This window comes from Callithrix jacchus, chromosome 18 (genome assembly GCF_049354715.1).
Source record: "Callithrix jacchus isolate 240 chromosome 18, calJac240_pri, whole genome shotgun sequence".
Lineage (NCBI taxonomy): Eukaryota > Metazoa > Chordata > Mammalia > Primates > Cebidae > Callithrix > Callithrix jacchus.
In genome coordinates, this window is record NC_133519.1 from 19432237 (window position 1) to 19447264 (window position 15028).

General features: G+C 40.3%; 2 protein-coding genes across 2 annotated transcripts; both read left to right on the forward strand.

Annotated features, from left to right (window-relative positions):
- Positions 1 to 5754: 5754 nt before the first annotated feature.
- LOC100399885 (olfactory receptor 10J4) lies at positions 5755 to 6816 on the forward strand. Its single transcript, XM_017966386.2, is given in 2 exon segments — positions 5755 to 6532; positions 6535 to 6816. Coding segments are annotated over 2 exon segments (933 nt in total). The 3' UTR covers positions 6690 to 6816.
- Positions 6817 to 13535: 6719 nt separating this feature from the next.
- Positions 13536 to 14781, forward strand: OR10J1 (olfactory receptor family 10 subfamily J member 1). Its single transcript, XM_002760157.6, has one exon. It carries the CDS (start codon positions 13573 to 13575, stop codon positions 14533 to 14535), a length of 963 nt encoding a protein of 320 aa, XP_002760203.3. The 5' UTR covers positions 13536 to 13572; the 3' UTR covers positions 14536 to 14781.
- The last annotated feature ends 247 nt before the right edge of the window (positions 14782 to 15028 follow it).

The following is a 15028-nucleotide window of genomic DNA, read 5'->3' on the forward strand; positions in this document are numbered from 1 at the left end:
CTAATTCATCAGGAAGATATTCCATTTATGAATGTGTAAGGTCCTAACAACTTAGTTTCAAAATGTACTATGCAAAAACTAATGAAACTTAGTAGGAGAAATTGACAAACACACAATCATAGCTGGAGACAACACATTTTTTTTTAAAACTAACAAAACAATCAATGGTTTCGTAGGACTTAAAAGAGTTGTAGAAATAATTAGCCTCATCTAAAACTCAAACCTTTATAGAGATTGTTCACTCTTTTGATCCCAAAGGATATCTCAATATTGATATTATGTAAATATTTTTCCATGAACTCAATGGAATAAAATAAAAAATCAACCAAAAAAAAAAGGTAGCCAAACTCTTCTCCATTAGGCTTCTTCAAAGATCTATATACATCATAGATATTTAATAAACACGTATGTGCACTTTTTGTATGTTATCCATTATTCCAAGCACTCTGAAATATTTACTCATTCAGTCTCTAACATTGTTTGAGGTAAGCACTATTATTCTTCCCAGTTTACAAATAAAATTAAAGCACAGAGAGATTGAGCAATGTGTCTAAGGTTATGTAGTTAGTGAGTGGCAGAGAGGGACAGAAGTGTGTTAAGCTCATTCTATTAACATAAACATCTAAATAAACTATGAGTTAAAGAAGAAACAAAAATAAAATTAAAAATATATACTACTACAACTTCAAAAAAAGACTACAAAACTAATGAGGTACATCCAAAGCAGTTCTCAGAACGGCATTATATATTTACTGGAAATAATAAATGAATATTTTATTCAAAATTACTCTTGAAAAAGAGTAGCAAATCTAGAGAAAGTAGAAACCAATAATTATGATGAATTGAAATGCAAAACTAAAGCAAACTAAAACAATAGAAATTTTATTTTTTTTAAAGATTCGATCATTGAAGAAATTAGTTAGAAACAAAACCCTTAACAACCATGATCAACAAAAATCAAAAAGACATAAGAAGCAGTATCAGGTGGATACAAGGACAGGTACAGAGGAAGAAAAGACTTACAAAAGCATATTCTGAACAACTTGATACTAGCTCATTATAAAAAGATATATAAAATGGATAAATTTGGTGAAAAAAGGTATATTACTGTAGTTAGACAAGAAATAGAGATGTAAAAGAATAAAAACCCCATAAAAAAGGAAATTCTAGTAGTGAAAACCCTACTCTTTCCAAAAACAAAGACACAAAAACCATCATGCTCAGAGGATAGAAAGGTGAGAGATTTAGCCAGCATTTAAAGAGGCTGCTTATTGTAAATCTTTGGTGCCAAACATAGCCAAGTAGAAAAAGATAATTATCAGCCAATAATGGATAGATGAAAAAATAGTAAACTGAATTCAGCAGTATAGAGAGAGATTGAGTAGGGATTTCCTTAAAAACGTAAGAATAAGCCAATATTTTAAAACTCCATTAATGTAATTTACCCAACAACTTAAAGAATAAAAAGCATATGACTATATCAATGAATACAGACAAGGGACTAGCTGAAAATTTAACAGACCATTTATGATAAACTTGCAAACAAACGAGGAATAGAAGGGAACTTCCTTATATCTGTCAGAGATCTATAGCAAGCATCATGTTTAATAATGAATGAAACATGAAAAACATTTAAATTTAAATCTGAAATAAGACAAAAATGCCTCTATAACTGTTAGTATTGAATATTATGTTTCATAACCAAATGCAATGTAAAGAGAAATAAATAAGAGAGCTAAAAATCAGAAAAGACAAAACTGTCAAAATGTGCAGATGATATATATTTTTCTCCTTTTCCAGAAAAAAACCTACATTCACCCTAGATTTTCTTAGCCTTTTTCCCCAGAACCCATCTTTTTCAGATAAACTCACAACAAAACTTATATTTTTAAACATCAGTAACTTTCCTGTTTATAATTTCAGTATTGGGGCTGCGTTTTCTTTCTCATAGGTTTCAATTCCATTTTACTTCTAATTTCAAAGAGCTACATATTTAAATAGGTACCAGGAGAACTATAAAGAAGAGACATTGACAAAAAAAGGCCCAAGATTGATTATTTCAAGGTCTTGATAAGACTTGCTGCCCAACTTTAAGCCTTCCTTCAGCTGCTCCCTAAAGGATTTCAAAGAGTCCTAACGAAGTTATGCATTGGCCATTCTCGAGCAATGATAAATATACTATAAATTCATCTCTTGGCTGTGGGACTTTGGATCTTAATAGCCGTTGAGCTCAAGTATTACCAGTTTCTGTTGGGTAAATGTTTGAGGCCTTAACAGAGATTATGTGGAATTGAACTGAAGGCCTGGCAACTCTTTCAGGCTTGTCAATCTTTCCCAGCTTACTTGGCTTGTCAAAGACACTACAATAAATTGTCCTGCTTTCAAATATTTATTGCTCAGTATGCTGGTACTCAGAAAGGAAATCCTTTCCATTTTTTGAATCTCTAAGAGAAAGGTACAAACTGGGCACAAGGACTAGGAATTACTGAAGAGCCCAAGTCTTAGGATATCCTAGGGGATCTGATTTCCAATTCTCTTCCAATCTTCAGAAAGGTCCATCTTATGCGTACCTTCTAAAAGGAAAGGAAGGATAGGTTGGCTGATTGACTAAGTGCTGGGAGAGAGAAAGAGGGGGCTAGAGAAATTACTTCAGTAAAGGTCTTCCTTCTGATCTTCCTCAAGGAGAAGGTGCTCAGCTTCTCGTGGGTAATACACAGGGATGGCCAGGTACTGCAAAGCAGGCAAAACCAGCTTACACTACAGGTGTAAGTTTCCCAGTTTCTGCTGTATACCATGTACTTAGCATGCAAGAAACATTCTATAAGTATTTGTTGAAGAAATCAGTAAATGAATTAGTCGCAGTTCCCACAACATTCAAATTTAAGAGACCTCAGAGGTAGATCCTCCAGCAGTTAGAACAGAGAGACCCTGGAGTGTGAGTGATTTGTCTCACAAAGCTGCATCCCTTAAACATGATGGGTTCTGAGGCCCTCCCTATAATGTGATCATGAGACATGAGGTCCTCTTCAACCACAGAGCAGTGCAGGACCATATGCTGATGCAAAGACTTGTCTGTGTGGGAAAACCAAGATTAAGTAGATCTGTGTGATTGTTGATGAGGCACTTTTATAATGAGATCCCCAGACATTGGGGTGTTTGGATTATGCTATTATGACAGTCACTGGGGTTTTGGGGAGAGGGACCCCAGAGTCCTGGGGCACAGGAGAATGGTCCTCTCAGGCAGCCAGCAATCCAGACTTAAAGGGACAGGGTAATGGGGAGGCATAGGAGATCCTGGTGCTGCTTTCTATGTCTGTTACTCCCAGATCTGACTGATCAGGGAGATAAATTAACTAAAAGATCCTGGTGGGTTCTGTTTTACTTCTAGTCCTCCCCTTCAAAAAATTCTGTGTGCTGTGTCTGCCACAGTACAATGGGAGTCCTGGAAATTCTGGTTTCAAGCCTCACTCTCCTGGATCCTGAATAAGCCTCTGCCCTGCCCAGTGATATGTAAGTCACATTTCTGGACTTGATGACGCAGGAATTCTTGTTATGTAACTAAATGTGACCTCATGACTCTCATTTCATAACCTCATGACCCTCATCTCTCTCTTTTATCTCCTGAGATTATTATCAAGTAGAAAAAGTGAATATACAGCTGTGTCACAAAACTTAGGAATCAAAAAGCATAAATACTGAAAAAAAAATCACCCAGAAAGGATAATCTGGGTAACAGCCTTAAAGAATCACAGGCAGAGCTTCCAAAGGCTAAATGCCTTATCCAGGATATTCTCATTGAAATGCTGTCCATTCTCCTCAGCCCTCAACAAACCAATTCCTCCAGACTGTGCCACTCAGCTCTTCATAGCAGTCTCTGAGATAGATATTAGCAGTCTTCATTTTACGAGGGAAGAAATGGATGCCTAAAGAGGTGAGAACTGTTTCCAAGGTCATATATTACTAAGTGGGGCTGGGGTTTGATCACAGAGGTATTTAACTCTAGACTACCCTGGCCCCAATGCCCGTACATTTCAAAATCTAGAGTTGGAAGGGAAGTGGTATAGAAATAAAGACTGGACTTTACAATAGGGATTGAAGAAATGAATGAAAACAACCATCCATGAAGATGAAAACAATAAAGAGAGCAAGCAAATGTAGGTGTGGGGGTGGGGTGGGTGTGTGTGCATACATGCGTGTGTGTGTGTGTGTGTGTGTGTGTGTGTGTGTGTGTGTACATGCTTGAGTGGCCAAGCATACAAGTAGAACCCAGAGTTATGGGGAGTGGGGATGGGAAGGACAGATGAAGGGAGGAAAGTAGAAATTTAATGTAGTGTTTGCCTGTTATGTATTAGGAACTGCACTTGGCAATTTACATACAGTAATTCATGTGATCTCCATAGCAACACTATGAAGTAGATATTATTATTCTATTTTATAGATGAGCAAATGGAGACAAATGAAACAAGCAAAGAAAATCAGGCATGCCTTCATTTATAGTGGGGTTAAAGCCAGAGATTACCATAAACTTAAATATTGTGTTGTTTTTATTGCTGTTGTCTTATAGTTACTAGTATTTCAAATCTATAAAAAAACTGTCTGAACCTTTATTGTGTTTAGAGACTAGAAAATAGAAGCAGAAACTACCCTCCACATGGAACAAGGATACTCGGGTATTAAACATCTGACACTTGGGGCTATAGGAAAATCCAGGACTGAAAGGAGAGGTGGCTGCATACCACAGACTGTTCTAGGTCAGCAGCTGGACTACCCACATGGCAGAAAAGGAGTGTCTCCTCTCACTTCCTTATTCTAGACACTGGCCACTGTGAATTTGAACCTTGAGAGAAGGCAGTGCTTTCTACCTCGACTTAACAAATGGAAGCCCTTCTGAACAGAGTTGGAGCAGGATTTGGAGAGAGGGACTCCAGTGTCCTGGGACACAGGAGAATGGTCCTCTCTTGACTTCCCAGGAGTGTGTCTCACCCAGCGATCTGTCCTTGGCCTGAACTCATTCACTCTTTAGGTACATCCTTTTGCATTCGTCTTTGACAAGCAATGTGCCATTGCTGACTTAAACCCAGGCAAGTCTGAATAGTTTCAATGCTGGGCACACATATTCAGTGCTTTCTCTGGTCTACAGTGACTTCTAGTCAAGCCAGTTAGAGGTTTCCAATACATACAGTCTCTGACTTTATGATAGTGTGAGAGTGATATGCATACAGAAGAAATTATACCTCAAGTACCTATACAACCATTTGATTTTTTACTTTCAGTACAATATTCAAAAATTACATGTGATATTCAACACTTCATTATAAAATTGACTTTGTGTTAGGTGATTTGTCCAGCTGTAAGCTAACACAAGTGTTCTGAGCATGTTTAAGGTAGGCTAGGGTAAGCTATGATGTTCAGTCAGGTATATTAAATGCATTTTTAAAGTGATATTTTCAACATATAATGGGTTTATCAGGATGTAACTTCATCACACATTCAGGGGCATCTGTACTCCCTTTACATACTTACCTCCTGTCAACATACACATACTACATCTGTCCCCCAGTGCCAGCACCCAGAGAGCCTTGATGGATCTTTCAGCACTTGCCTGTGTCTGAATGTTGAGAGTATCTGAAACCCAGAGCTACACCCCATTTCAGTGCCTGCACATGGTTGATGATGATCCTGGACCAGCCTACTGTTTCCAGCGTGGATGCTCAACCTTCCCACTTCACCTCTTTCACACTCAGATTCTCCTCAATGCCACAGCCCAATTTCACAGCTGTGACAGAGTTTACATTGGAAGGTTTCTCCATGTTTGATTGGCATCACAGACTCATCCTGTTTTTGGCCTTTTTGCTCTTGTACCTATTGACCCTTGCCAGCAACGCTATCGTCTTGACAGCTATCCACCTTCGCCATCAACTTCACACACCCATGTACTTCTTCCTGAGTGTGCTGTCTATTTCTGAGACCTGTTATACTGTGGCCATCATCCCCCAAATGCTGTCCAGTCTCCTCAGCCCTCAGCAAACCATCTCCATCCAAAACTGTGCCACTCAGCTCTTCTTCTATCTCACTTTTGGTGTAAATAACTGCTTCCTTCTCACGGCCATGGGGCATGACCGCTATGTGGCCATCTGCAACCCCCTACGGTATTCGCTCATCATGGACAAAAAGGCTTGTATACAACTGGCCAGTGGATCCTGGAGCATTGGCCTGAGCACCGCTATCATTCAGGTGTCTTCTGTGTTCAGCCTTCCCTTCTGTGACGCTAATCTCATCTCTCACTTCTTTTGCGATATCAGACCCATAATGAAGCTCGCCTGTGCAGACACTACTATCAAGGAGTTTGTCACTTTGCTCATCAGTCTCTGTGTCCTTGTTCTGCCCATGGTCTTGATCTTCATCTCCTATGTCCTAATTGTCACCACCATCCTCAAGATTGCATCAGCTGAGGGCCAAAGAAAGGCCTTTGCCACGTGTGCCTCACACCTCACAGTGGTCATTGTCCACTATGGCTGTACCTCTTTCATCTACCTAAACCCAAATCCCAAAACTCCCTGCAGGACAGACTTATCTCTGTGACATACACTGTTATCACTCCCCTGCTGAACCCTGTTGTATACAGCCTGAGGAACCAAGAGGTCAAGGATGCCTTGCTCAGAGCTTTGGGCAGAAAGCCTCTCTCTTAGGTGCTGCTCAGTTCAATAACAATCAAAGGAAAAGAGTTAGGTGAGGTGTCACAGTGAGGGGCCAATAAGATGAGAGATAGTGTGAGAGCACCAGGTGGCTGATCTAGGAAGGAGAGGAATAGACTGAAGCAAGGAAAAAAAATAATGAAAAAAGAAATAGATGGATTTGCCAAGCCAGATATATGGGTTTACCAAGCGTGACAAAAGTCAAATAAGAGAAAGCATATCCAGGCCGGGCGCGGTGGCTCACTCCTGTAATCCCAGCACTTTGGGAGGCTGAGGCAGGTGGATCACGAGGTCAAGAGATTGAGACCATCTTGGTCAACATGGTGAAACCCCATCTCTACTAAAAATATAAAAAATTAGCTGGGCATGGTGGTGCGTGCCTGTAATCCCAGCTACTCAGGAGGCTGAGGTAGGAGAATTGCCTGAACCCAGGAGGCGGAGGTTGCAGTAAGCCGAGATCACCGCAAGGTTGCTGGAGCACCATTGCACTCCAGCCTGGGTAATGAGCAAAACTCCAGCTCAAAAAAAAAAAAAAAAAAAAAAAAAGATAAAGCATATCCATGCACTGCACTATGATGTTGGACATATTCCTGTTATTCTTGGCATAAGGTATTATACACCAGCAGGGAGAATAGGAAGAATATATACTATCATATCATAGGAGTTTATGTAAGCTGAGCCTGACTGCATGAATGATACAGAGGATATGAAAGGCTCCCCACCTTGCCTGAAGATGGGACAAACCCTAGGGCACGATTCTAGCTCATCCCATTAGATCAGGCTGAATTTATCTTCAGGCTGAGACCATGTTCTTGCAGTGATTCCCTTGCCCCATCCTGCTTCTCTTACTCCCTTTCCTCTGAGGGCACTCAGTCAATCACTGCACCCAGGATCTGATTTCAGCTCTGCTTCTGTGGAACCTGACCTAAGCAAGGTGGCATCTACGTCTACGGGGCAATTACTCAGACTTCACTGTGAGTGCTCTTTTTGCATCTGTTGCACTTAGAACAGCGCTTGGTGCACAGTAGACGTTAGATATTTATTAAAACAAAGAAGGAAGAAGGAAAGAAAAAGAAAGGAAGACTGCTGTGAGCAGACAAAATACAATTAGAAGGTAGCTCTTCTCCATTGTTTTTATTATTTTAATACTTTCAGGCTGTTTTCCCCCATTGTGACATCTCCTTTCAGTACATTTATTGAATGTATTCTAGATAGTAGCCATTATTTTAAGTATGTTATTCATTTAATCTTCATTATAAATCTATGAGATAGATATTTTATTATTCTCATTTTATGGATGAGGAAACTGAGACCTGAAATAAGCTAATTCCTCAAGGCAGAAGCAGGACTTAAACACATGCAACCCAGACCCGAAGTCTGTAGTTGCATTGTAAGCTCATGATGTTCATTTTAACCAGCTTTCTTCTCCATAATAACTAAATTATACTACTCCATACTCATAGGAAAAGGAGAAGCCCCCACCTCATCCCAAATTGTGGATTTATACATATCTCAGATCCTATTTGCGATGTCTTTGGACTTTGGAATCAGCTGGAAGTTCAGAAATAGTGCATTGTAACACACTTTATTCCTAAAATACCTTGGTGCATCACTTTTTTACTCAGCCCAAACCTAAAGAGGAAAACAGGAAAGGAAGTCTAGGCCAACAACTACTAAAGAATGACAGGTCTTAGGACCCCTCAGATTACCAACTTCTGAACTCTTTCCCATAGTTATTATTTACCCTGACCCCTCCCCTCCAAGAACCAATCACCTTGAGTAGGAGATACTAAAACAGTATGATATTGTAGACAGAGTGCCAGCTTTGAATAGAGAGACATGCATTCCCAATCATAGATCCACTATTACAAGCATGTGCCCTGTTATGATGTTTAACCTCCCTGGTTGTTGTTTCCTACCTGCACAGTGAAGCTGACAATATCAACCCCCAGGGTTACTGTGAGACGTCAATAATGTCATGGACATACCATTCCCTGGCACATAGGAAGCTGTCAGTGCCTTCTCCACCATCACTCTCCACACACATTGCTCCCTAGGTCACTCTCGGGTCAACATTAAGTCACCCTTGCTATGACACAGAGTCCTAGCTTAACAACAGGGTTCTTATTTGTTCTTTGTCAATAGAATTCCCTTTTACCCAGGAGGTCTTGACTTTGCAAATGGGATTCTCCTATAGTCCCTGATCCTATGTTCCAGTGAAAGGAAACTATTCTCCCAGGGACTTCCAAGTATTACTTCCTGGATATACCCAGGACCTTATTTCAGGCTCTGCTTATGTGAAACAGACCTAAGCAAGGTGGTATCTATATCTCTGGGGCAATCACTCAGACTTCACTCTGAGTGTCCTTTTCGTGGTTAATAAACCACTAAGTAGCTGTCTGCATTTCTCCTCCAGATTGCCTTTATTTATGCCCTCCTTACTGACCTGCCAAATACATCTCATAACATCATTTCCTCTTCTCTCCTAGTTGCCTCAGAGTCCCTGCGAGAAGTCCCAGGGTTCCTGTGGACATCAAGTCTCACACATAGTCTAAATAAATACTGCAAGTATTTTAAAAAGTATCAAAATTCATTTGAAACCACTAATTACTAATACATAGCTCTCCTTTTCAGAACTTACTTTTCTTATCAATAGGTAGTACAACCACTATATTTATCCAAATAGTATCAATTTGGAGATCCATGAAATATTTGAACATAGAGAGGAGTTTTCATACACAGACGGTTAGGACACGCCAGCTCTAGGTGACAGAAATAGAGTGGAAGACAGTGTAGGAGTAGACATAACTTCAGAAACCTCCCTTAAACCTGTTGTGAGCACTTTTCAGGGCTCTGAAAGACTCTCATTGACAATTCCAAAGCCTTCTTAAGAGGTCTAGACCCAGGATCCTAAACCGAATTGAATGCCATAAACAAACTATAAAGAACTACTGGAATCTGCTCCCCAAATAAAGCCGTCTGCTGAACTAGAGGATTTTACAGCAGACTCTCTTGGCTGTTTTGCCAGCTTTGTTTCTATAGTCACTCCACAAGCGTTGATTTTTTTTCTAGCATAAATTCCCAATATATTTGCTATTGGTGGCAGACTGTAATTTCTGCACATCTCTAATCTGTAGAATGGGATACTGCTACTGACTTCAGAGGGTTATTTGGAGGTTTCTGTGAGACAAAAATCTGTGAAAGTGTTCAATAAATATTAGTTGCTACTGAAGTAGAATACCTGTCCTTTTCGCCAGATACCACATTTTTATATCAACCCAGTTCCCCATTTCCACGATCTTCCTAATTTGTCCCAAGGCAATAGCCTCGTGAAGCCTTGAGCTCTTCTGCCCAATTCCACTCCTTTCCTGTTAAGATCTCATAGCCATCAATGATATCTAATCATGTACTGTTAATATGGAGATCATTCTCTTTGATTCATCTGTTACAAGAAGAAGCTATGTATATTTATGAATAATCAGAGAGTTGGCATGAATGAACCTGATGAAAGCAGTTTATGAAATTATTGGCTCTTTCCTTTCCTTTGATCCACACATAGATTCAGTTACAAGCCCTATTGATTTGCCTCAAATGGCTCTCACATCTGTCCCTCCCCTCTGGGCCAATTGCCACCCTTCTAGATCAATCTCAATTATCTGTGTTACATCAGCAGCCTAGCTGGTTTTTCTTCCTTTTTTTTTTTTGCCAACTTCACACCACTCTCAGGTCAATATACCAACTCCCAGTGCAGAGTATGTGGTTTTTTTTTTTTTCAACAAGGAAGCAAAATCACCAGAAAGACCGGAAGAGGACATACAATTGTTAGTCTTTTTTTTTTTTTTAAAAAGAATCATTTCCTTAAGAGGCTAGTTGCTAAGGAACTTTAAAGTCCAAGAATAGGAGAGAGAAGTGAGAATCGCTTGAGAGACTCTTACAAGTGATACATTCAAATACTCTCTTGTAATCGGTTCTCACTTTACCTGCGCAATGTAATTTTCCATAATCAACCTGAGTCTAATAAAGGACTGTCTCCTTCCTGTCTCACTTACAGTTATATTTCATGTTATAATGATTGTCCATCGCCTGCAACTAAACCGTGAGCTCCTCAAGAGCTGGTGCAGCGCCTCGCCCATTTCTGTATTTCCAGCAACTAGCACAGGGACATATGCTAAGTAATTAAAGAATGAATGGGCACAGATAAATATCACATGGGAGACTAAGAAATTGTTAAAGAAGTAATAAACAACTCATGGCAAGTATTCAGTGAGAAGTAAATTTGGGGTTGGGCCTTGACAGACAATTAGAAGCTTACCAAACAAAGGGAAGAAAATTCTGGGTAAAGAGAACAGTGTTTAAAAGCTAATTTCTGTTTCCTAACCTCCAAGAGATAATCTTTGGATCGAAAGATGGTGTACTTCCAATCCTGAATGCCACCGGGCAAAAACAGGCAGCATGAACTGCCTTCTTCAGAATGATGACTATATTGAAATACTTTTATTCCAAAAAGAAAACTAGATTCTTACACTAGCTAGAGTTCCTGCCTCTAAGCAAAAGGCCCTAAACTTCCTGAAATCTAGGGTGGAATGGCTCGAAGCTTGAGCTGCCTAGATTTGTCAATATGGATTTCTTAGGCACATCTGTAAAAAAATAAAAACCAAAAAAATAAACCACATGCACAAATACAGACTCACAATGTGTTTATTCAAACAAAACTCAACTAAATAAACCAGCTTCCTCGAATACTGTTTCAATTTGAAGCAAAAACTTTCCCCAGCCTCCCCAGGCACGAGGCTGGAATTGAGTAAATGAGCCTCACACGTAATGAGACCTCCAGGTACCTGTTATCTGCATCCTCCCAGCCCCAGGGTGACTCTCAGAATACCTTCAGGGAGTGGCCCCCAGAAGCCCAGCTGCCTGATCCTGGGAGAGCATCTTCTCTGGCTTCAAAGACTTCCACACAAAGGGGTTGTCAAGAATGCCTGTGACTCTTAAAGCTGACTACGTTCCTAGTAGAGTGTGTTTATCCTCTGCCTGTTTATCCTCAGGTCCTGCCGTAGCCCTCTTGGTCACCTTGCTCACCTTGCTTACCATGTGCCTATCCATCGTGGCCAAGGGAGCCTGACGTTTTAATCTTTACTCTTCAGCCTCCTCCAGCCCAGCTCTCCTGTTGTACATCGGTGCTAGGCAGAGTCATGTGAGTGTTCTGTGAAAAAAGGACTGAAATGGGGCTCATTGCCTATGGGCTGACTTTATTGTCAGCTCCTATCACAGCTGGGCAAGTCTTCAAAAGCTATATTTGCTCTTCTTTCCTTCTATTTCATTTGAAGAATTGTAGGCTTCCAAGAGTGGGGAGTATGCTAACCAGATCATAATAGCCATTCTTCTGCCTCAAGACAAGCAAGTTTCAGCCAGATCAGATTACATTTTAGCCATGTGTTTCTCAATAGGAACTCTATTGGTATTTGGAATAGGACAATTCTTCCTTGGGCAGAACCACCACAAGTATTGCAGGATATTTCACATCGTAAATGGCCAACAGCTTCTGTGCTCATTATTATAACAGTTAAAAGCTCTGCCAAGCACTTCTGATTTCACCATAAGAGGTGCCATACCGCTGTGTGGGTGGACTACTACATAGTTTTTGTTCAGAAGCCTCACAGAAGACAAATGTCTTTAAATATATATTTTAGTATCAAATGATTTTCTTTATTGGAAAATATTCTCTATTGCAGCTTTACTTTCTTTTTAGCATTCTTAGTGTAAATGATTAACAGCTGGTCATCAACTTCTTTTAAATAGATTTTTATGAACTTGAAGAAAGTCTTCATGCGTACTACCCTTCATCATTGATGTGATTTACTTTATGCAAAAATTCTCTTTCTGAATATGCATAAGCAAATCAGAATATAATTTAAATACCCCACAGAAGCTTACTGTTTAAAGAGATAAAAATGTGAAATATTACATAAATTGAACTGATCCCCTTCCTTCTACAAAATGATGTATCTGTGGTGTAGCTGTTTTTTATATTCAGGGTCTGCTTTTGCTTTAGGTGAGGGACACTTAAATTTGCTGTATCTTTCCTGATACAATTGTTTATCTCTGCAGAGTGGGTGTAGGCTTACTTACAAAGCTGTATTGGCTATAAATTTGCCTTCTAGTTTAGGGAAGGTAAAGATGTAGCATATGTGAATCAGTGTCGTGAACTGTCAGCAGACTTCCATCATTCAGACAGAAGTGGGGAGAGGGTGGTGGTTGGCTAAGATTTGCCATTTTCTTCTTGAAGACAAGATGAACCTTTGTACTTTGCTTCTACTCCTTAAAGGATGTACAAGAGGGATGATTCATAGTCTTGAAAGAAAAGACGTCGCTAGTCCATCCCTAAACAAACTGTTTTCAAGCACCCAATCCATGCATAATTTGGAGCTAGTGAAATATGAAAAGATGTAAAAGGTATTATAAACTTGCTGAGTGTTTGTGTGAGGTGAGGCAGCAATGATGGGGTAAGAATAATCCAAATAAACATGAGAACCTCTGAGTGTACTATGGTTTTATGAAGGGCTGAAAATGTGCACTGGTCTCTGAAGAGTAGGAAAGAAAAAGATGAGCCATTCCAAATGTCAGGGATGAAGGGAAGAAGTGAAGTAGGAGCATGCATGGTTATATAGTGATAAAGTGAGACTATATGATTCTGGGATGCACAGAAAATTATAACAGATGGTCACAGAGTAAAAATATTTTAAGTAAAGATAAGTAAACGCAGGGATTAAGTTAATCCACTAGTAAATATATCCCCAGATTTGTAGTTGAGAACTACTGAACTTCAGTCAGTTTCAGAAATGTGCTTTCACTGCTTTACTGAGACTATGTGACTTTTATGCTTTTATGTTTCAGATTTGGTACCCAATCAATGAAGAGAGAAAACTTTACTCTCATCACTGACTTTGTTTTCCAAGGCTTCTCCAGCTTTCATGAGCAGCAGATCACCCTTTTTGGGGTGTTTCTTGCACTATACATCTTAACACTAGCAGGCAATATCGTCATCGTGACCATCATCAGAATTGAGCATCATCTTCAAACACCCATGTACTTCTTCCTGAGCATGCTGTCCATCTCAGAGACTGTATACACATTGGTCATTCTCCCAAGGATGCTCTCTAGCCTCGTAGGTATGAGCCAGCCCATATCATTGGCAGGTTGTGCCACACAGATGTTCTTTTTCATAACCTTTGGCATCACTAACTGCTTCCTGCTCACAGCAATGGGATATGACCGCTATGTGGCCATCTGCAACCCCCTGAGATATATGGCTGTTATGAACAAGAGGGTGTGTATCCAGCTCGTTGTGGGGGCCTGCAGCATTGGGCTGATCGTAGCAATAACACAAGTGACATCTGTATTCCGATTACCCTTCTGTGCTAGAAAGGTGCCCCACTTCTTCTGTGACATCCGACCAGTGATGAAGCTCTCCTGCATTGACACCACTGTCAATGAAATCCTGACTTTGATTATCAGCGTGTTGGTGCTTGTTGTACCTATGGGTCTGGTTTTCATTTCTTACGTTCTTATTATCTCTACAATCCTCAAGATTGCTTCAGTTGAGGGCCGGAAGAAAGCTTTTGCCACTTGTGCCTCCCACCTCACGGTGGTCATTGTGCACTATGGCTGTGCCTCCATTGCCTACCTCAAGCCCAAATCAGAGAACACCAGAGATCAGGACCAGCTGATCTCGGTGACCTATACTGCCATCACCCCGCTACTGAACCCTGTGGTGTACACCCTGAGAAACAAAGAGGTCAAGGATGCTCTGTTCAGGGCTGTTGGTCGGAAGTTTTCCTGACCATTTAGAAAGAGTTCTCCTGAGGCTGTCAACATCCACCGTAGGCAGGAATATGAGGTGTAAACTCACAAGCCCTTGGCTCCTGGAGACCTGCCCCTTAAATAAGACGCAAAAAGACAAATAACAGTTTCATACAACTGGGAGTCTGAAGCTTTAAACGAAGTTCCTGGATGGAGTGTTCTCCCTGTTTCTGTGGATAACAGACAGACAAAGATAAGACATGCCTAAATAAAAGGTCAGAAAGTAGTGTGGGCTGAGAATTTTTTACTGACCTTTCGGTTTCTTTGCGAATCTCCGCCTAATGAAGGCAATAGAAAGCCCCTTGAGAAAACACAATCCAAGACACACCTAAAATTTTTTTTCCTACAATCCCTTTCTTCCTATGTTAGAGCACCAGGGCTTCTAAAACTGGATTCCCAGTTGGAGTCTGTTTATGACATGCCAAGTAATAAGTTACTGGGTGGATAGGGAGAGTGGCCTCAGGATTAGATCG